The following is a 21,619-nucleotide window of genomic DNA, read 5'->3' on the forward strand; positions in this document are numbered from 1 at the left end:
TGGCTGCATCAGCAGCAGCCACCCTTGACTTTCGCCAGAGACACCATGGGACTTCATGGCTGCCATCGCTCGTGAGCGTCAACCTTCCCTCGGAGAGAGCGCACGTTCCGCCGGCGCCTAGCCTTGGATGACGTTCCGGACCAGCATCTTCGCAATTACCGGTTTCCGAGGCAGCATATCGTGACCCTCTGCACGACATCGAGCCTCGACTGCAGCGGCCTACGGCGCGGTCTCACGCCTTACCAGTGGACGTGCAAGTCCTGCTCGCTTTGCGCTTTTCGCAAGCGGGAGCTTCCAGACGGCGGTAGGGGACACGGTTGGCGTTAGCCAGTCGAGTGCGTCGCGCGTTGTGGCAGAAGTTACTGACGCCCTGTGCTCGCTCGCTGCGGAGCACATACGCTTCCCGGCGACACTGAGGGCTGCTAATGCTTCCGCCATCGGTGAGTTGAACTTTCGCAACTAAACTTGTTGCTTGACGTGTAGTGTCATAACGGCTGTAGTTTTCTGTTAGCGCTGCAGACTTAATGTTAACCGATGTAAATCTCTGGAATTACACATGTGTTACTACTAGTATACCATGCATCTTGGTACCAGTGATAATGCACACAATATCAAGTACGAAGTATAAGTTTCTACAGCTGCATTGTTGAGCATTTTTTGTTTGTTGCTTGGCCTACACATAATTTTTCAGATTAATTGGTTGCCTTTCTGTTATCTAGGAAGTGTCACAGTTTTGGGGAAAGTAATTTAGGTGAATTAACGTTTCAGGAGTCATGAATCAGCTTTTTACAAATTGGCCTTTGTTTCCTGTCATTAGTTGCAGCAATGTTGTTCTTGTGGCAGCACCAGGATTTCACGAAGATACAAGGTTATGCTGCAAATGTTCATTTCCACTATCACACACCATCTTGAGAAGCTAATAATTCATGAGATGGGTAACACACTTGATTACGAAAACATCCCAAATATGCAGAGCTTATGTGCACTTCAGTGCAGGCACGTAGGCAAGAGGGGGTGCCAGGAGTGCCCGGCCTTCACCCCCCCCCCCCGAACTTTGACCAGCCTTCCATTATCCCGGCAACCTTTTCTCTTTTTGCCAGGGAAAGACTTTCTTTTGAACAATTAGGCCTTGGGCCCCCCCCCCCACCCCCCTGAAAAAAAAAAATCCTGCCTACGTGCCTGCTTCAGTGTTTCATGGTGCGTAAGCATACTTGATGGGCTTAACGGAACGGTATGATACGTTGCTGCCTAATATGTCTTAAAAGCACTTTCAATAGCTGTTTATTCATCTTCTTTTTAGCCTTCTCGCAGATCGCACAGTTCCCCAAGGTCCTGGGATGCATAGATGGCACACATGTGCAAATCAAGCCTCCTAAGGACCAGGAACACGTGTTCAGGAACAGGAAAGGCCTGTACTCGATCAATGTACAGGCTATCTGCAATGCTGAAGGTGCAATCACACAGCTGACGTCAAGGTGGCCCGGCAGCACTCACGACAGCTTGTTTGGGCCAACTGCGACCTGCGGAGGTGCTTCGAAAGAGGGGAATTGCCTGACGGCTGGTTGCTAGGTAAGTTCTTTTTAAAGATATAGATGAGAAAGCTAACAGCAGTTCATGTGCAAGCCTTCAGACTGTTTTTTTAATAGTGGCTGATTGTATTATTCTCACATAGTGGTGTCAATTGTACTGTCATTATGAAGTAAACTACTGCGAACTGGTGTGTCTCTCTGTATTTTATATAATATATATTATATATATATATAGAGAGAGAGAGCGACACGCACACACACAGTTGAACCCATTTATAAGAGACGTGCACGGGGAAGCAATTCTCGTGTTTGATATGAGTTGCCTCTTATAACCAGGGTACCACGTTTACATTTTCTTCTCAATCCCTATTTTAATGTAGGCACACTGATGTCTCTTATACCGAAATGTGTGTTACAGCAATGTCTCTTATAAAGGAGTTTGGCTGTGTTTATATATATATATATATATATATATATATATATATGTATATATATACTGCTGTTTGCAACTAGCAGGGACACAGAGCATCAGTTTGAACATGACGCCACTCAAATGCAGTAATAGTGCAATTTGCCAGCCATACCATAATTTTTCGAACGTTATGCCTTGTTATTTCCGCACCATACATGTTTTCATGCTATATGCGATGTCCTTAGTAGTACGTTTATTTCAACCCATCACATGTGACATGAATACACACTTGTTCCTCTGTTAAGGTGACTCTGGGTATGCCTTAGAGCCATGGCTGCTCACCCCTCTAAGGTCTGCGGCTGGCCCAGCGGAGCAACGCTATAATGCAGCCCATACCCGGACGAGGCAGGTCATTGAGCGAACCTTTGGAATCCTCAAGGGACGCTTCGGTGCCTGCACCAATCCGGGGTGTTCTGCAATATAGCCCATCAATGTGCGCCAGAATAGTGGTGGCATGTGCGGTGCTGCACAACATGTGTGTCCGGCATGGCATTGGCCTCGACGCTACTGATGGTGAGTGTTGTTGCTGTAGTAGCCTTATTAATGTGTTAGGCAAAAGAGTACTTCGTTAGGAGAAATATTGATGACCAACAAATGCACTAGCAATTAGCAACTGCCGTGCAGCTCAGGAAGTGATGTTGTTCAAGCTTTTAAGCTATCCACATGACATATTTATTCCTCATAATGAAAAGTTCATCATTAGCTCGGTCAGCTCCTACCTCACAACTTGATTCTTTAGGAAAACATCGAACTTGCTCAAACTGCTGCACATGATTTGCCAGTTTCTGTACATTAAGGCTTAGAAATTGGTACATAGCTGTACTGATAAAAACATATGCGAGTTTTAGTAGCGTACCGCAGTAGTGAGGGTATGAAGAGAAAAGGTCGCGCTGTACAGGAATGGAATGTTGCAACGGGGAGAGTGTAGTAGATAAAACGCTTAACACTGGAACAGGATTTTCATGTATTGTCGCTTTGTCATGCAACTTTCTTTAGACTTGTGCCTTCATCATTGTCGCTTCAGGTGTGAGTGAACTTCACAGATTTTCCTGGCCGTGGCAGGCACATTTTGGTGGGAGCAATATGGTAGAGTAGAGCAATATGGTAGTGCACCTGAAAGAACACCAGATGGTTGAAAGTTCCGGAGCGCTGCACTATGGTGTCTCCCATAATCGTATCGCTGTTTTGGGATGTAAAAACTCAAATAATATTATTATTAATGAATTTCACAGATTTATAAAATAGGGAGATTAGCAGATGTGACAGTCACCTATGTTCACATGAACAGCTTCTATAAGCATTTTACTTTTCATACACAGTTTCCAGTTAAAGCATTGCGATTTGTTTGGCAAACTCAAGCGCACCACTTTGCACTACACAATTTCTTTGCTGTGATAGCATTTTTCTGCGTGAGAGCTTTTGCGATGCGGTGTTCATTTTAATGTTCATTAGGCTTTGGTAGCAAAAATGGTGTAAGCATGCTGAATCCATGCTGACAAATATTGCAGTGACATCATCTGTGAATGTTGCTTCAGATTAGTAAAGGCATTATTAAAGTGGGCGCAAAAGATGTGCCTGTCTTTTCAGGCATGAGCTTCAGGATTAGTTTGAAGTCTGATATTCAGAAATTGGTTAATAAATGATATGGAAGGTTTCCCATTACAAAAAACATGTACCAGTTATAAAGTAGAAGCTTGTCAGTCTTCAGTCAGTTTCACCTATGCAAATTGTGTAACTAGCAGTCCTTTCAAAACAGTTTGTGTGGTCTATCGCAAAGTACACTCCTTATTCAGCTTCGCTTTGTTCAACGTTGCACAAGTAAACTTTTGTGAGGAAACCAGCATGTCCACATGAGTGTGCCTAGGTCTGGGTAGCGAGAGAAAACTTCCGCTAGGCTGTGTGTATTTTACTTAACGGTCATGGTTTTGATTTGGCAAAGTCAGCATCCATACAGCAATCGCATTCGTTAGCAAATGTCATGTGATGTTATTAATATTTGCCATTATAATGTTTACAGATCATTGCTGCCTCGCTTTGCAATTGAAAAAAAAACAATGCATGCTGCGGTGTCTAAACTCATTTGCCTCTATATATGGGGCAAGCAGACAATGAACATTTAGTTTCTGAACTGCTATTGTATTTCAGAACATGCATGCTTGAGGTGGGGGGCAGCAGTTAATTGTCACTGGGCATTCAGGTATAAGTTGTATGTGTATAGCAGACGTCACTGATAAGTATTTCGCACACCCTTTGGCCACATTCTGGGTTGCCGTGGTTGTAGTGTTTAGCGAACCCTGGGCACTTTGAGCGTTTCTATCTATCTGTCTGTCTGTCTGTCTGTCTGTCTGTCTGTCTGTCTGTCTGTCTGTCTGTCTGTCTGTCTGTCTGTCTGTCGATCCAGCCAGCCAGCCAGCCGCCTACATCTGGGTGCTCTCGTGCTCGCTTCCTTAACTTGCTGTAGACCAAAATTGGCATGGGAGGGTAAGAAGGTTTGACGAATGTCTGTCTGTCTGTCTGTCGATCCAGCCAGCCAGCCAGCCGCCTACATCTGGGTGCTCTCGTGCTCGCTTCCTTAACTTGCTGTAGACCAAAATTGGCATGGGAGGGTAAGAAGGTTTGACGAATATGACTGTCTGGTCGTGACATGAATAACGCGAAAATCCTGTCGCGTACGTCATCAAACCATTTCCTCCAGACACGTGTGGCACGTACCCATGTACCACGGCCCGTGGTTTACGGGTATGCGCCATAGGTGATTGACAGTTTATGTCTACCCAAGAATGGCGAGCACATACATCGGTCATTTAAATGCTATAGCATTTAAATGCCGAAAACCGACACGGGCAGCGTTGACCCGAAGAAAACCGACACGGGCAGCGTTGACCCGAAGAATGCAAAGAATAAAAATTAAAAATTAGGATCCCAGCAGGCATCGAAGCCAAGTATTCTGCGTGGCAGTCAGGTATGCTGCCGCAGAGCCACGCCAGGTCTAGAAACTGCTCTGAAAAAAGACCCTATGCAAGCGCTAGGTCGGTGCAACGTGAATTTTGATTGTAGTGATATGTGTCTAATTTTATAACAAAGCAATAAACACTACATATGTACTGCTATGATCCATGGGTCATGTCGGGTCGACATCAATTGTGGTTTCAGTGTTGGTTCCGCTTTTATAGCAGTCCAAGAAACATTACATTTGTATTCCTGATTCGGCAAGCTATATTGAAGCGTTACTAGACCACGGAGGAATATGCTAACGAAAGTTACGTATCAAATTCACGTCATCGCACCTTCGCATGCGCTCTGTTTTGATAAGACAAATGTCTGTGCTCTAATGTGAGTGCTGATACTACGTCAGACCATAAGTTACTAACTAAACGTCAGTGTAGTCGGTGTGCTTGGTAAGCTCACGTTGTGCGCACAACTCCTCCATTTACAAAAACACGTCGATAGTCCAAAAATGCAGCATAGAACTACTGACTGCCTGCTCTGCATGAAACCGATTCCCACAAGGCGGGGAATCTGCCGAATTTTTATGAATAGAAAAAGAATGAAATGTTTTTACTGTTGCAGTTTTTGTACTGCATTACCTTCCACTATGGCATTAATTTAGGCCGTTTACAAATGTTCACATACTTTCATTTACGAAGGGCAAGAAACATGGTGCTGTATGGACCGCAAACTATCTTGTGGTGTCTAGTGTTCCCCGGATCAGGGCTGCCAGGTTTGACTACTGTGCACCAGTTTGGCTTCTTTTTCGGGCAGGTGGTGGTAGAAAAGTGCCTTGGCTACTTTCATGTTCACTTGATGTGGATGAAATTATCAGTACCTTTTGCTCTCAGCGCTGCTGCTGCCCATGATGTGTCAAAGCATGGCAGGCAAGGCGTGTTTCCTGGTCCCGAAGTTTAGTTCGACAGTTGCATTATGCGCAATAACATGCTTTTGGATACGTGGCTGGAATAGGGGAAAACTGCTGCATGAAGCCTCACTTTGCAGAGCAGCCTATTGAGGAACGTGACTTCAGACTAATTCGAAGTTAACAGGACAATTGAAAGCGCTCCACATCCACCCTCTGTACGCTTCAGCATTGCAGATCGGATAGCTGACGAACTTTTTGTACTCTTTCTGAGGTGTAGGTACTGACTGTGGTTTGGGTATAGTATTAACTTGCTGGGACTTTGTCAGTGTGTGATAAACTATTGTGATAGTGGCTATAATTCATGCTTATATTCCAGCAACAGCGATTTTGAGAACACTCATTTTTATTGCAGCCACAAGGCTGTTACTGGTAGCCGTTTTAAAAAGGTCGCGCAAGACGCGTGAAGAGTGTGTCATTTCTGCAACAGCACAAGAAGCCTGGTCAGCATGCACGAAAAACATGCTTACGTAACCAATTTATGCTTCAATTTCAGGAATTTTTGTTTGACAGATTCCTGATGCGCCTATTTAAATTTCCACGAAAGTTCTGTTGCATTTAGTTGGTTAAATGAGAACGTCGTAGCAGTTCTCACGAGCGTGATTACTTGCATCTACTTTTACTGCCCTTAGCTCAAGTGGGATATGTTTTGGCTAGTTTTGAATCGGTAAAGAATGTGGGTTCACTTTGAAAAAATAGCTGTGAGTATAACGAATGCTAATTTTCATGCACTCGGAATTTCTCAACCTCTCAATATCTAAGTACAATTGGCACTCGGCAATGCCACGGTGTGTTGAAGCGTACATGAAAAGAGTTATCATGGCTAATAGTGACAACTAGGTGATTCAGCGTTCGGTAATTTCGCTGCACCTGTGCAGATGCTGTGAGAAGTATGGCTGTAAGTGTTGCTGGTGCATAACCACCTCTATTCGCCAAACCTTATCACAGTTCATGAGGCAGCATTTTCACATTTCATATGTGAAATCTAGCCACTTGCTCACACCATAAATGCTGTTATAAACATGCCTGTGAATTAACGTTTCAGTTGAGTTGCGCCAAAGAATGCCCATAATTAGCACATTTTCTGCTGTGCTTGAAGCTTGCTACTAGCAGTGAATTGTTGTACACTCATTGCAATTGCTGTTTTGCTGCATAAGCTGGTATGAGCTCACATTTATAGCTTTTTTCGTGTCAAGTTTATATTTGCGAAATGTCTTGCCACATGGAATTGTGTCGCTTTTTCATGCTGCTTCTTTATATATACACATAGTTATCGTTGTTCCCTAGATGACCCTGTTTTCGACGAGGGCGGGGATGACCCTGAGCCACCACGCATGCAAGAAGACACAGCAGCTGGGATTGCCGTACGTCGCCGGGTTATCGAGGCCATGCATTCATTGGCTGTGCAGACGGTATGGCAGCTAAACTTTTGCTTTCCTTACACAATATATAAACAAAATTTTACCGGTTCATGTTGTTGTCTCCATCTTCCTAGTCACAGTTAATGCTTTAGTGTAGCTGGCAAAAGTTAACTGGTCACAATAGTTTGCGATCAGGGGCGTGGCAGAGGGGGGGTTGGGTAACTCAACCAACCCCCCTCCCCACCCGACCTTTTTCAATTTTACTCGCGTATGTATACACACACACACATACAAACGCAGGCACGAACATACACAAAGTATGATTGACCCCCTCCCCCCGCCCCCCCCCGCCCGAAAAACTTGTCGATCACTTGTCGAGGCAGACTACTGTCTGGTCAGTTTGTACATGCCGTGCAGTCTATAGGGAAAATAAACCATACAGACATTTCTTTCCTTTCAGCTTTCCTCGCACAGCGTGCACTGCATTGGTGACTTACAGGCATTTGCTGTGTTAAACCACGTCATCCTATCCTTTATTGGTGCCCCGCCACGGTGGTCTAGTGGTTATGGCGTTCAACTGCTGACCCGAAGGTCGCGGGATCGAATGCCGGCCGCAACGGCTGCATTTTCGATGGAGGCGAAAATGTTTGAGACCCGTGTACTTAGATTTAGGTGCACGTTAACGAACCCCAGGTGGTCGAAACTTCCGGAGCCCTCCACTACGGCGTCTCTCATAATCATATCGTGGTTTTGGGATGTTAAACCCCAGATATTATTATTATTATTATATTCTTTATTGGTTATGTAGAACAGAGACGTGTAATTGGTATCTCCACAATATCGGGGGCGTCAGAGCCTAGAGGGCCTTAGAGTAATATAGCCAGACAATATTGCACCATCCACTGCAAGATGAGCTTTTGATTCTTTCTAAGGTGTAAAAAACAATGGGTTTGAAGTCCTCATGTTGAAAAAATCTAACACGCAATGCACACGGGCTGCCAAAATCTCTTCTCATGTTGAAAAAATCTAACACGCAATGCACACGGGCTGCCAAAATCTCTTACAAAGTGCATATATCTAAGACAATCAAGAGAAATATCACGAACGGATAATTTCCGTTTTGTTGCCTTCAAATAAGTAATAAGAGTGAATAATATTGTTACGTGCACATGAGATGTTTATGGGGCATTTAATGAGCACCGAGGCACAAAAAGACCGTGGTGATCGCAGGAGCGGCGTCATCGTTCTCTTCCTCTTCTGCTTCTCTCGATTCCCCCTGGCAGTGACACTTCATAACAATATTATCTGAGCACATGCTCGTGACCATAGGCGTGCGCAGGGTTCCCCATCAGGGGGGGGGGGGGGCGAAGGATCATTGCAGCGCACCCCCATGCCTTGTAAGTCGATGTATGAGGCAGATTTTGCGCCCCCCTTCTTAGTATATTAGGGGGGGTCGGCCGCCACCCCTGCCCCCCCTGTGCGCACGCCTATGCTCGTGACATTTTCACCAAATGGCAGATATTTTCTACTATGTGTATCGTTGCACTTCATTCAGTAATATGTTCAATCATGAAATGTCTGTTGGCACTACCCAAGCACAGTGGGCTCCACTGAAATACGTTATGTAAGAGTGTGGCACCTGCACAATTTGTTCCCTTTAGCAAGTGTTCAAACTCCTGGAATTTCATCAGGAAGCTTTCAGTTGGTCATGGAGGCATCTTATAACAATGTACACTACATTGGTATACCCTCTGCCAGTGCATGTTGCTTGTCTGCCAATAGAGGCTATGCCATTTCAACAGGTCCACATTGCACTTCCTACAGCAGTGATGCTACATATATGTCACATGAATTGCTTTGCACTAAGACAAGGCTTTGAAGATTGAAGAATACGTTAGGAAATTGATTCTTACAGCTGTTTCGCTGGTAAGACAGAGTAGTCGTGAGGCCAGAAGTACACTGAAGAGACCTGACAAATACACATAGTTTGGTACACATATTGCAGGCCGTTGGAGGGTATTATTGCAAGAGAACAGTGTGCTTCTTTTTGTGTCGTATGTGTGCACTTTACTTGCAGTATTCAAGTTTATGATGTTGGCGAGAAATTAAAGGTGGGTGCTTGCAACTGCTTAGATGAAGACGTGTATTGACAAAACGTATTCTACAGTGTATTACAGTGTACAAGCGTATTACAGAAAAACACAGAGATAGTTGGTTCACCCACATTAGATTCTCACACGCCAACACATTAAACTTGTGTAAATACACAATTTGTTTTAGCATTGTGTACTCATTTTTGGTCAGCTTCTCACATAGTCACACATTCAATTCAACAAAGTTTTAATTCTGCTGTTCAGAATTAGGCACAACCACGTTGCCCTCAAAATGAACATTATATTTGTACAATTTTAATTGAACAATTCTTTCCAGAGCTGTCGCAGTCCGCCTTTGCGCCCTCAGGAGCTTCCTTTGCGTCGTCAGGACTTCCTCAAACATTTCAGATACCTCTGAAAATACAAGAGCAAAAGTTCTTAGCACCTCATTGCATCACCTGTGCACTTTCGTGAACACCACTGCTGTAATGACCATTTGTACTTTTTCTACGTTCCAGTAATGACATGACAACGGACAGTCATCATCATGTGCTCTGTGGCTCAAGCAAGGGTGACAGATGAACAGGGACTACCAGTGACTGTTCCGGGCTCTTCACTGCACAAGTCAAATTGAAAAGTACATCACAATGACTGGAAAACTTTCAATTGTACGGCGGCTACTGGTGTGCATGCACTTCAGGCTTTGAGCAGCATATTGTGCTGTAGTTCCTTGCACTTCAGTATGAAAATGTGTTCCATTTATTGCGCTCTGAAAGCAAAGTGCCCAGCAACCTCGCATTTTCCGCTCACAGAGTAGCTGCCGTGGTCGGCAATCTAAACTCCTTTCATGCTTGGTGCTGCAACCCAGTAGCTGCGAAGCCAGCACCGTGGGCCATTTTTTTCATTTTTTACTTTGTTGCTGAAGAAGGACACGCACAGCATAAATGAACTTCTGTAAACTCTGGAGCACGTATCTCTGTGAAATACGACCCTTACTGTTTCATATGTGCACTTTTCTCTGCTTTGTCTCCTGTAGTATAATGTTATCCCGCTGCCTGCCTGTATTCCCTTACAATGGAGCTCTCTGTACAAACTGTTTATGTATTTTCATGTACCATTTACCTGAGCAAGCTTCCTTGCAATGTCAATAGTTTCTCATATCTGCAGCACTTTGCTCACGCTTTTGCTGAATTATTTGCAGCTGTGCAGGTAATTAACTCTACCGTGCGTCTACTTGTGCTCTTTAATGCATCTGTACCATGGTTCACCCAGCAGGTGGAATAATGGCGTGCTTTAGTTGCAAAGCAAGCGACTTCTAGGAGGTTGTGAGGCTCAGGAAATATTTTGGTGATCGCTACTATGACTGCGTTCTGATAAGCTATGGTAGCTCCATGGAAGTGTACTCAACATTCAGTTCTTGTTTTATTTCAGTGCGAGACTGATGTGCTTGACCATATTTGCTTTTTTGTGCTTATTGCTACGGGAACATATAGGCTACCAAATGTTGCTTATTTATTGTGTGATCCAATGTGATTGTGCCCGGCAGCAATATATGCCTCAGGACAGCGAGACATTGTGCCGCTAAAATTGCACAATCTTGGACATTCAGAACGCGCCAGTGCGCAACAGTTTTCGGCCACCGAAAGAAAGGGCAGCAGTGCAAGAACTGGGCACATGTGCACACTTGCGCACTTGCACACTCCCTTCAGGAGCGTTTTTGGGAGCGCCGCAGCGGTCTTAACGTATTGATATCAGCAATGTTTTCACTGAAGTAATTTGTTAATGTAATCTGCAAGATTACAACTACTAATGTTATTCAATTGGTGTGTTAGTGAAAGGTCGGTCTGCTGCGTTACACGATAGGGCTTACACTGCTAACGAAATTTTACTCATTCAACCGTAGCAGTCTCGCGAGTGCATCAAAGTCGAGCAATTTCATCCTGTACAAATGGCTTTCATGCACTCTATATATGTATCTTTAAGCAGCCTAGCATTGATCAGCTGCTCGCACTTTGCTTTATCTGGACTGCATAGGATAGCACTGCTGCATTCTGTACTTTACTGTCGGGAACTTTTATAGGCAGTACTTGTTTACTCACGTCTGTTGTTCTGTGGTTGCTGCCGCCGCCGCGGAGTGGTTCTGGTCTGATGTGGCTGACCTATATTTAGAAATGACATAACTTGTATCTACAGTCGCACACAAGTCTTGTGTCATTTTACGGTCGCTAAATGCATTGTTGTTGAAGTGGCATTTACTACAGTCGGATCCACCTAGTCAAACTCGAACATTCCACATTGCTTTTTAATGCAATGATCATGCATAACATACAGCCTTGTGGCCTCATGATCATGCGTGACACACAGCCTTGCAGCCTCCCACACAATAGGATTTTCAAAAAGTTCTTGTGAGTGGGTGGTTGCAGAGAGCTTGCACTAATGTATTTTAAGGTAGTTTGAAAAGCACTTAGTGCATTGCAGCAGTCAGAGTGTTCTCATCTGAAGGTAATGTTAATTTACTGCATTCAGATATTATACATTTATGTTTAAGCTTATGCGCATTTTTGTTCTTTAACAGCCCATCTAAGAACTGCGCCTCAACTAGAAGAGTCCGGCAGTTTCGAAATTAACATGGTGCAAATTATTTTCAAGCTTGCCAGACCAACTTGCCCAAGCGTCGGCTTTATGCTGCATTCATTTCAAGTATCCAAGAGTATTTGAAAATAACGCTGATGCACATCTGTGTCATTTCATTAAGTGAACAGTTACTTTCGCTTTCCTTTGGTCACATAAAATTTACAGAATTCTGATGTATTTTTTTCTCAGTTTGACATTCCTGTACATGTTCACTTTCTCAAGTATGTTTGCTGTTGTGCAAAAATTACTTTCACCCGATGCATAAAACGTACGCATGAGGACAAGAGCGCCGTGTTTGTGCCCTTTCTTTGTCCCGTCTCGTAGCGCTGTTTTCTACGTGAAGATGTTTCATTTTACTTCGTGAAGTCGCGAGCAAATGTTTGCACACCGCAACCGCGAAAAATTAGTTCTAGCACATCTCAATACAATGTACATTGCTTTCACGGAACAGTGAGATATGGGCACTTAAGGCAGAGGGCTTCATTTCACCAAGCATGCCCATGCTTCAAGCATAAAAAGACTTGTCGACAACATTTGTTCCCCAAACTCTTGCTCATGACTGCACACACCTGTACATATGTGTTTTTTACTACTCACTATTATTGTATGTGTTGGCAGTTACTGGTAGGGGCACAGACGTAGCCAATCCGAATAAGCAACCTTTGTGTTAACTCTTGTTAGGTCTACCTCATGTGGTTTAAAAAGGAACTAATGATTCCAGCAGCCGTATGCTTACCAGGGGCACCCTGGCTTTCTTGGTCGCCGGACCTGTACAAATGCAGAAAATGTTTTTCATTTATGGAGTGCCACGTCTTGAGTTATTGCGCCTTACCCAGCAGCAGAAGGGATAGCCATGTCGGCTTCATAGGTGCCTGCAGTATAGAAATGTATGAATCTCAAGGGCATGCAATGCAAGTCACATTCGGTAAAGAAGCCAGTTCAATCGAAACTATTTATTTTAGCTATGCCGCTGCTTGGGAAAATACGCTTTGTATACTCGTAGGTTTCAGCAAGCAATGACAGACAATGTAATACAAAACCACACAATGTAATACAAAGGGAATGTTGCAGGACTGGTGTTTCGGAAAATAGATTTCTCTTTGTGAGGACAGCTGAAATTGGAGCATTGCAGAACATTTTCACCCTAGTTTCTCACCTCTCTGTTACGCATTGGGTACCTTCATTATATTAAAACACGTCATAAGTTAAACACTTTCATTGGCCATTTCGACTGTCACAGTAGTATTACATTTACTGCACACCATTTTTCTTGCAAAGCTAATTCCCTTGATGCAGCAGTACCACTTGAAAGATGGAAAGTAAATACAACGACGTACATAAAGCCAGCAGACCATAACGAATACCTAGTTTACATTAGCCAACAGCAGCTAAAAGTATCTGTCAGACAGGAAATAGGCTGCTGCCCTGAAAAGTGATTGTGAAAGGTTGCCTTGAGTGGCGTTTCTTGTTCGATATTGCACCAACGCAACTCTGTTTTCTTTGGGGCTTTCGGCTTATTCAAAGGAAAAGTAGGCCCACTGTACAGCGCACTGGAGCACTCTAACAACTCTTATAGAGAACCTTCCAATTTTCGTATATGCACACATCAACAATAAAGGGGTCTGTCTTGTACTGTCGAATTTTAGGGAAAAAAGGTTCATTGTGTATGGGCATTTTCTAAATCTCACAGATTATAGAGTATAATTATTTGTGATTTCTACATATTGCAATAAATGTGGATCTTCACTGCTTACCTTCTAAAATTTGTTTATTTTAACATAACAGGATGCATAATATCGCTGTGGTTCATGCATACGTACATGCAGAAAAACCTCAGTATGTTTAGGAATATTCATTTATCCTGTTCATTGCTCTGTGCCTTACTTTGTGTCTGTTAACTCAGCCATATTAGTATTGACCTGTGAGTGCTATATTTTCCTTTCATTTATTTACGCCTTCTATCGCATGAATGGTTAAATAAAAATTGAAGGAGAAGCGCGGTTGCAATGCAGCACCCTTTTCTTGTGTGCGTTTTTCACTTGCCATATTCACTTATTATTAGGCGCAAACACACAGTTAGCTGCAGTGCTCGTTTCATTATTTGTTCTAGCAAAACTCGCCAATATTGGACAATGTGCTACTGACCTTCCTCCAGTCCATCTTGTGGCATATCACTTTCTGGTCGGCTGGGTCTGAAAAGATGCCACATTATTTTTGTAATACTTCGCATTTCAAACAGCCTTCTGACAGTTATTCTCACCCTGCTCTGAAGAGCTCTGCGGTGGCCTCATCATCTGGCTGCTGTTCAGCTAACAAGAGAACAACAGCACATAATTTAATGGGGATTAACTCATGTAGAAGCACAGCATGCGAAGTTAGCATTCGTGTAAGAGCAAACAGAATCATTGTACACAATTAGGCTTGAAGACTGTATAGTTTCGGCAAACTAGGTCAGTTGCCCCTGTGCTTTGGAAATTCAAATGACAGGTAGTCATCATTGGCAGTGTATTTCTGTTGCCAAGGTAAATGAATTTCAGGTCACCTTTTAAATTTAACCTAAATCATCCATATAATATGTGCCTTTGCATTCATCGCTCATATAAAGAGTGCAGGCCTGTTTGTAACATAAGGTGCACTGGTGTGCTCTATAACGTGCCCGCACAGATCCTATCACTGCCACACTATGAAAACACCTGAGTCATCCTATGAAATTTTAGTGACCGCCCAGTTAATCTGACTATACGCTTGCTAATTCTGAATGTTGTGGCTCAACCAGTGACTTAATGCGCACAGAAATGTGTAATAAAATATATAGGATGGCCTAAGTTTAAGCATGATGTTTATCTCGTTGTGTGTCGCCTACAGGCTCCGTCTGACATCATCCTCACATGCAACTGCTGTTACCATGAGCACATGGAGCAAGCACTGTCAGCGACTTCTTGTGTCAAGGGTGTCTTCACCTAGTGTTCTAGATTACTCGACAGGCACCCCGCACAGTTGTCTTGCTACTCTTTGTCAGAAGCATATTTGTTCTGCTGTTTTTCCAAAACACAAAACAAAAGTTAAAAAACATTTCTGAGGATGTCACACACCTAGAATAGCTTTTTCGAAAAATCAAGCCATATTGAACTGCGAGAATAATGTCCATCAGCCGTTTACACCGACAAGAAGCGAACAAAAATTTCGCCCTCGAATTTCTCTAGCTAGCTTTGTGAATAAAGCATTTGGTTGCTCGGTACTGACGCGAAAGTCGTGGGTTTGATCCTGTCCTTGGTGGTCACATATAGGTGGCAGCTTAGTGATATCCGTGTAATGTGCGATGTCAGCTCACGTTAAAGAACCGCAGGTGGTAGAAATTTCCCGAGCCTACAGCTACGGCGTGGCTCATAAGCATGCAGCGGTTTTAGGTTGTTTTCTTCATGAGATCATAAACCCAATGTCCATGACAGAGGTCTCTTTTTACAATTGTTATGGTAATGGCAGTGATCATGTGCATTGCCCTGAATTTGCTCTGTTCTCTTTTTTTTCCATTTTTTTCTTGTCGAAGCACATAATTACTGCTAGCTTGTTGTTGTTGTATATAGCTTCCGTGGGCGTCTGCAGGGGGGTGCAAAAGGGGCAATTGCACAACACCCAAGCAACAGCAATGCTCTGACACGCCCCGTCCCCACTGCGATAAAACTCGGGTTTTCACCCCGTAAGGCAAAATCCTGGAGACGCCCATGATTGGTTCTGTTTTTTTGTATATGCACGCTGTTGCACCTTGTGTCATCCTTTCTTTTCACTATTTTTGTGTGCAGTTCACCTAATGCTCCTTTGCTTGTATGTTTTTTTTTTCTAAATTTTTCTCGTACTATAGGTACCCAGCTTATTGCTGCCACTGCCTGAAAGCTTGGGGATATTGAAACTGCCTTGTATTTTTACCCTTATTTTCAGCACTAGCTGCTGTGTAGAGTGCTGTTAGTATAAATGAACCATTATTATGTCAACTTTTCGCAATAACGACATACGTGCATCTGCGCCTTCCCTAGACCGCCGTGCAAGCGCACAATGTAGCTGCAGTATATATAGGCATGCGTTGTGTTCGCATTCATACCTGGAATCGGGGCACCAATGTCCAAGCCGCCAGATACGCCGAATACCGCTTCTGGGTCAAGTGTACTTGCGACCCGGGCCTCAAATTCGTCCAGAGGGGCCACGTCCTCTGGACCGCCTCCCGTGGTCGCCCTGCTGCGGCGAACCGCAGCAGCTGTTGGAGAGCCGATAATGAGTGTCGTACGTGTTTCTGCAGCAGTTTTCTGTCGCACACTTATAAGATTATAAACTAGCGGACCCAACTCATCCCGGATACGCAAGAACTACTGCACGTCTTAGTAAACAAAATACAATTATACTGCGTTAATTTAAGTTTGACCGCCACCGATGCCTTAAGGTACAGCTAAAGCATGGCACACGAGCTCCTTTCTTTCCTTCCACTTCGCATACCCTGCTGATGTAGCTTATAAGGATCGGTGTTACATTGTTTAGGCTCAAGGGCGCGGGCTCCATTCCTGGCCACGGCAGAAGTATTGTGATAGGGACGCGGTGAAAGAACACCGGGGCACGTTAAAGAACCAGTGGCGATCAAAATTCATCCGCTCACCGTCACTACGGCGTGGCATGCAATCATGTTGTTTTGGCGCGAAACGCTGCAACTGGTTATATCGCTCACGTGCATGTTTGCGGTTGTCGTGGGCTATGAATCAAACCAGCGAGCGCCGTCGGGCCGCCACAGTTGATATGCAAAGAATGTATCGATATTGCCAGGGTTTATATCAGTCGTTCGGCAATGAATATTTGCTTAGGTATTTGCTGCGCTTACGCTGAAATACGCCTACAGATTTAAGACCCCAAAAGAGTGCCTGTGCCACTGCACGTGCTCTTCAGGGCACTGTATATTGCGCAATAAATTACGGAAAAGGCTCTCACCTCGTGCCTTGGCGGCGCTCTTCACGTCGGACCATTTCTTCTTGACCTCGGCGGGCGTTCTAACAATACCGGATACAGCGAATAAATTAGCTGTGATAGTGTCCCAGGCCCTCTGTTTGGCCTGGGACCCTCGGGGACCCTCGCCTCGGCTTTCTATGGCCCGACGGTGCTCCTCGTAGCCATCGACGAGGGCGGCCAACTCTCCCTGCGTAAAGTTCGGCTGGCGCGCTCGCTTCGGAGGGTTCGCCGACATGTTGTCTGAGCGTAAATGTCAAAACTAACTGGGCCCGCATGAAAATTGGGCTTCAGGCGTGGGCGCGCATGCGATAACCGCTGGCCAATCCATTATCGATATACCCCCTTTCTCTCGAAAGACAGCTGTCACTATACGTCCGGCAAAACGTCATCAGAAAAAGCACTGTGCCTAAAGAAAGAAAACGCCGCATAAATTTCTTATTGCATTTACGCTAAACAAAAAATGGCATTCGGTTTGCGTTAATTAGCCATAAGCACAGGCTTTGGAAACCACCACTTCGTATGATATTAAAGTGCACATCGCAATAATTAACATACAGAAGGTGCACGGTGCGGTTTGAGGTGTACCTCTAAAAAAATGCTCGCGAACATTTTTTTTTTTAATTTTTCGTGCGCTGCTGTGTTAGCATATGACATCGCGCTCAGACCTCCTTGCTTTGACTGCTGCTGTATAAAGCTGAGCAGCTTTCCTGTCGTGTAAAAGGCCGCACTGATGCTTCGCACTAACATTGTTTATACGAAATGCAACTTTTTAGGCCCAGCTACAAGCAGTCTCACGTGAATAAATCTAGCGTGCTCGAATTCGCCCAACAATAATCTTTAATGCAGTGCACCCCCACAAAGGTGCATTTATAATGGCGGACGTAGGGCGCGTTTGAGTCACGTCTCCACACCTTCATTGTCTTAGTTTAAATGATGTTTTGTTGCAGCGCCGTTCGCCTACACTTGGCGATAGTGCACGGATCTTTCCTTCACGTCACCGAACCTGAGTTACTTTTTTAAGAGCGGGTGGCTGTGGTGAAAACATTTATTGGGCTTTAAGAGTGAGAAGAAATTTGCAGGGACCAGCAGGTAAGGAATCGGTCTTTGCAAATACCAGGTTGAGGTCCCGCGGGACTCCGGTGGCGGTGGCCGCCACCCAGGCGCGCCCAACTAAGGCTTGTTGGGCCTCTAAGTCGTGGCAGCCGAGCTGGGTCGCCTCACAGTCCACCCGAGTTGGGTTGAAGATGGGAGGAATGGCCGTGTTGGAGGGGCAGGCCCACACCATGTGATAGGTGTCTGAAGACACAACACCGCAATGCGGACAGCTACCACTAAAGGAGGGGTCGAAGTGTTTGAGAGCTGCCGGGCACTGCCGCGCATTGGTTAGAAGGCGTAGTAAGAGCCGCTCATCCGCCTTAATTCCTTTGCATGGGTGGTGGTAAAGGCGATGGCTATCTTGATAGTATTCTGCAATATCTGTGAAGTAGAGGCGAGATTAAAATCATGTTCTTGATCGGGTGTGGTGAAGAAAACCTCTCATAGGCGCTCGTCCTTCCTTGTTGGCCGTTGTTGTAGGCGCCTGTATCGCGCGCCAATAGCCACGCGACGTTTTTTGCTGAGGCGGGCTGCATTACTGTGGAAGCGTCGCCACCGAAAGAAATTGAACATTAAAAAATTAAAAAGAAACAACAAACAAAAAATAAACAAAAAAGTGGGAAAAGTACAAATAACAAGGCGTACACGATAAACATAACAAAAATGTTAAACAGAAGATGAAAATTAACGAAGAACAAATGTAATATTAAAAAATACAAATAACACATTCTAAATGTACGCACAAACGAGCCACTCATGGCTGCACTGTAATGTCGCAGTGAGTGGCATCGTAATTGTTGCTTTATATATATATATATATATATATATATATATATATATATATATATATATATATATATATATATGTACGTACGGTCATTGATGAAACACGAGCGCTTGGCTTCGCGCAGCGCAATACCCCAGGACGTCTGCTGTAACGCGGCAGCGCGTAAGCGCTGTAGCAGACGCCCGGAACGGGAAGCTGAGATGCAGCGAAAATACATTCGCTATCATCGTATACCCTCGATGCTAGACGCTTCGCGTGCTGCCTTGCTATCACCTGCGCGCACTTCTTTCATTCCTTGTCGTTTCATCGGCTTTGGCGTTGCCTCCTTGCCCTCAAAAGTGGCGAGTAAGTTAAATTTGTACCATTGCTATCGTAATCCCTCGAGATACGAGATACTATCCTTTCCCATATCATATATAGGTCATTTATGAAGGGAATTTGGAGTCAGGTTTCGAGAAACATCGATACCGATGTACACAATGAGTGAAATCTGGACACAGATTCTGAAATATAGAGTTTTCGTTCCACGGTTATCTTTCAGCACATGGCGACCACATGTCCTCACAAGAAGGATGGTTGAGACCAGTCATGTCTGTGTAGCTCACAAACATACCTATGAAGAAAATAAAAAATCACAGCATATCCACGGAGTGAATGATGATGAGTGGGCGAAGCTGCGGAGGTTCAGCGGTAAACCGTGAATCTTCCGTGAATTCTGCCCAGTACATCATCACCGACGTGATATCGGGCGCGTTTATACTAAAGGTTCGATGAGTTATGACGACTTGCAGCTCACTTTAATTTTACATGTACGCTGTGAATTTTCATTGTTTAGAAAACCATTGCTTTAGAAAAATCTGGCGTCTTTTCGTTTTGCTTTAGAAACATCTGGCGTCTTTTCGTTTTGCTTTTAGAAAACATCTGGCGTCTTTCGTTGGTTTATTTCATCAATCAACGGCGTTTTCAACAAAATTTTCATTATTTAATCACGCACAGGAGAAATGTCACCAGGCACTACCTTGGAGGTAAACAATGGCTGCTAATGGGAATGAGAGACAGAAGAAGTCGGCTTTTAGCTAACACTTACACTTCTACTTCTACTAACGTTTCCTACTGGAACATGCCAATGGCTGCTAACGGGGAATGAGAGACAGAAGAATTCGGCTTTTAGTTAACGCGCGCGCTGCGAATTTTTTATTGTTCAACAACGCACAGGAGAAATCTCCCACCGGCACCACCTTGGAGGTCAAGATCTGGTACTAGCGTTATGACTGGTTACACACTACGACTACGAGGGACGAACGGGTGCCGCTTTAAGGAGCTTCGCCCCTAAAATTCTCGCAACGCCTTGCTAGCAAAAGTGAAGCCAGCTTTTGCCCACCAATGGGCTCGGTAAAATGCTCTTTTATGGTGGTGCCTACTTAGAGATCAAATAGCTTTGATCTGTTAGTGTAAATACTACGTAAATTATAAAATAAACGATCGTTGTTGCCGACAAAAGTAACCCGTCGAGAGGAGTATTGGCGATTGATCTCCAATAAAATCTGCCATGACTTTGAGGCTTACTAACGAAAACTAGTAACACAAAGACACACTTGGAGACTTGGAGCAGTATCTGACTCGTCAAAGTTGACTAAACTCGCCTGGCGTGCGCGGAAAACGCTCGCTTTTATTTCTTGAGAAACGTCGCTGGTTTATCGTGCCCCTACTAAGATGGCGGGCGCAGCCGCCATCTTTTGGTGGGCACGGCTTCACTCTTGCGCAATGATCGCCACTCCAGTCATTTTTTAACCTTATACTTTGTCGGCTTGTCTTAGTGCCCAGATCGAAAGCAAAAACAGAACAATAACACAAAATAACACTGAGCAATAAATACATTCCCTGCCATTACTTATTTAATGTAAGCTGTAATTCACTTGCAAACTTAAGAAGACTTCTTAGATTTCCCTAAATTTGCAACAATTTTATTCCAATGCTATCTCTCCTCATACTTCGTGAGTGCTTCCACTGGCGCCTGAGTCACGTTATCATAGGGATCGCTTGACCGTGAACGGTAGACGACACTGAAGAAATCGAATAAAGTGAAAGGAGTATTTGTATTTTACCTGTACCTGTTTTGCTTCATATGAACTTATGCCTCTGCCACACGCTGCTAATTCCCACCCGTTAATCCAACGTAAGTTTTTCTGCACGCTGTCACGCGGTGAAAACAAATGAGAAATGTAATTTGAAAGTGTTGACCATGATGATAGCCTCCTGGGCATATTCTTAGGGGAGAGGGGAAGCGAACAAAATTTTCATTTGACATCTATACACTTGTATCTAGTAATGAGACGTCATAATAAAAGAATACGCCTGACCACTATAAAGAACTTGGCACAGCCGCACAACATAAGCTAAGTGAAGCCAAGAGGCAATAAAAAGAATAACATCGCCGACGACATGAAGAATTGTGGGGACAGCGTGATTCGTTTTATATAATTAGGCTGTTTTTACATGTAGATTAGACAAACAGGAGTCACTAGCGATCTTTTGCGTACGTCCCCGGCGTTGAGACTAAAGGTTTTCAGTTTCAAAACAAATGCGAGTGAGTTCTGTGAACTCATTCAATTTTAAATGTTGTTTTCACCAACCAACTTCGGACTTTTTGTTTATTTTCCCCGATATTATAGTTTGTGAAAACGGGATTCATTTTATACTCTACACGCCTCCCGGAACGTTTTCCTTGTTCTGCATGCGGAATTATTTA

General features: G+C 44.1%; 1 protein-coding gene across 1 annotated transcript; it reads left to right on the forward strand.

Moving 5' to 3' along the window:
- The first annotated feature begins 55 nt into the window (after positions 1-55).
- Positions 56-13,491, forward strand: LOC119393110 (putative nuclease HARBI1). The gene is given in 8 exon segments (XM_049415844.1): positions 56-71; positions 204-440; positions 1,301-1,498; positions 1,501-1,569; positions 2,247-2,406; positions 2,408-2,514; positions 7,202-7,326; positions 9,887-13,491. Coding segments are annotated over 8 exon segments (915 nt in total). The 3' UTR covers positions 9,890-13,491.
- The last annotated feature ends 8,128 nt before the right edge of the window (positions 13,492-21,619 follow it).

Source organism: Rhipicephalus sanguineus, chromosome 5, assembly GCF_013339695.2.
Source record: "Rhipicephalus sanguineus isolate Rsan-2018 chromosome 5, BIME_Rsan_1.4, whole genome shotgun sequence".
Taxonomy (NCBI): Eukaryota; Metazoa; Arthropoda; class Arachnida; order Ixodida; family Ixodidae; genus Rhipicephalus; species Rhipicephalus sanguineus.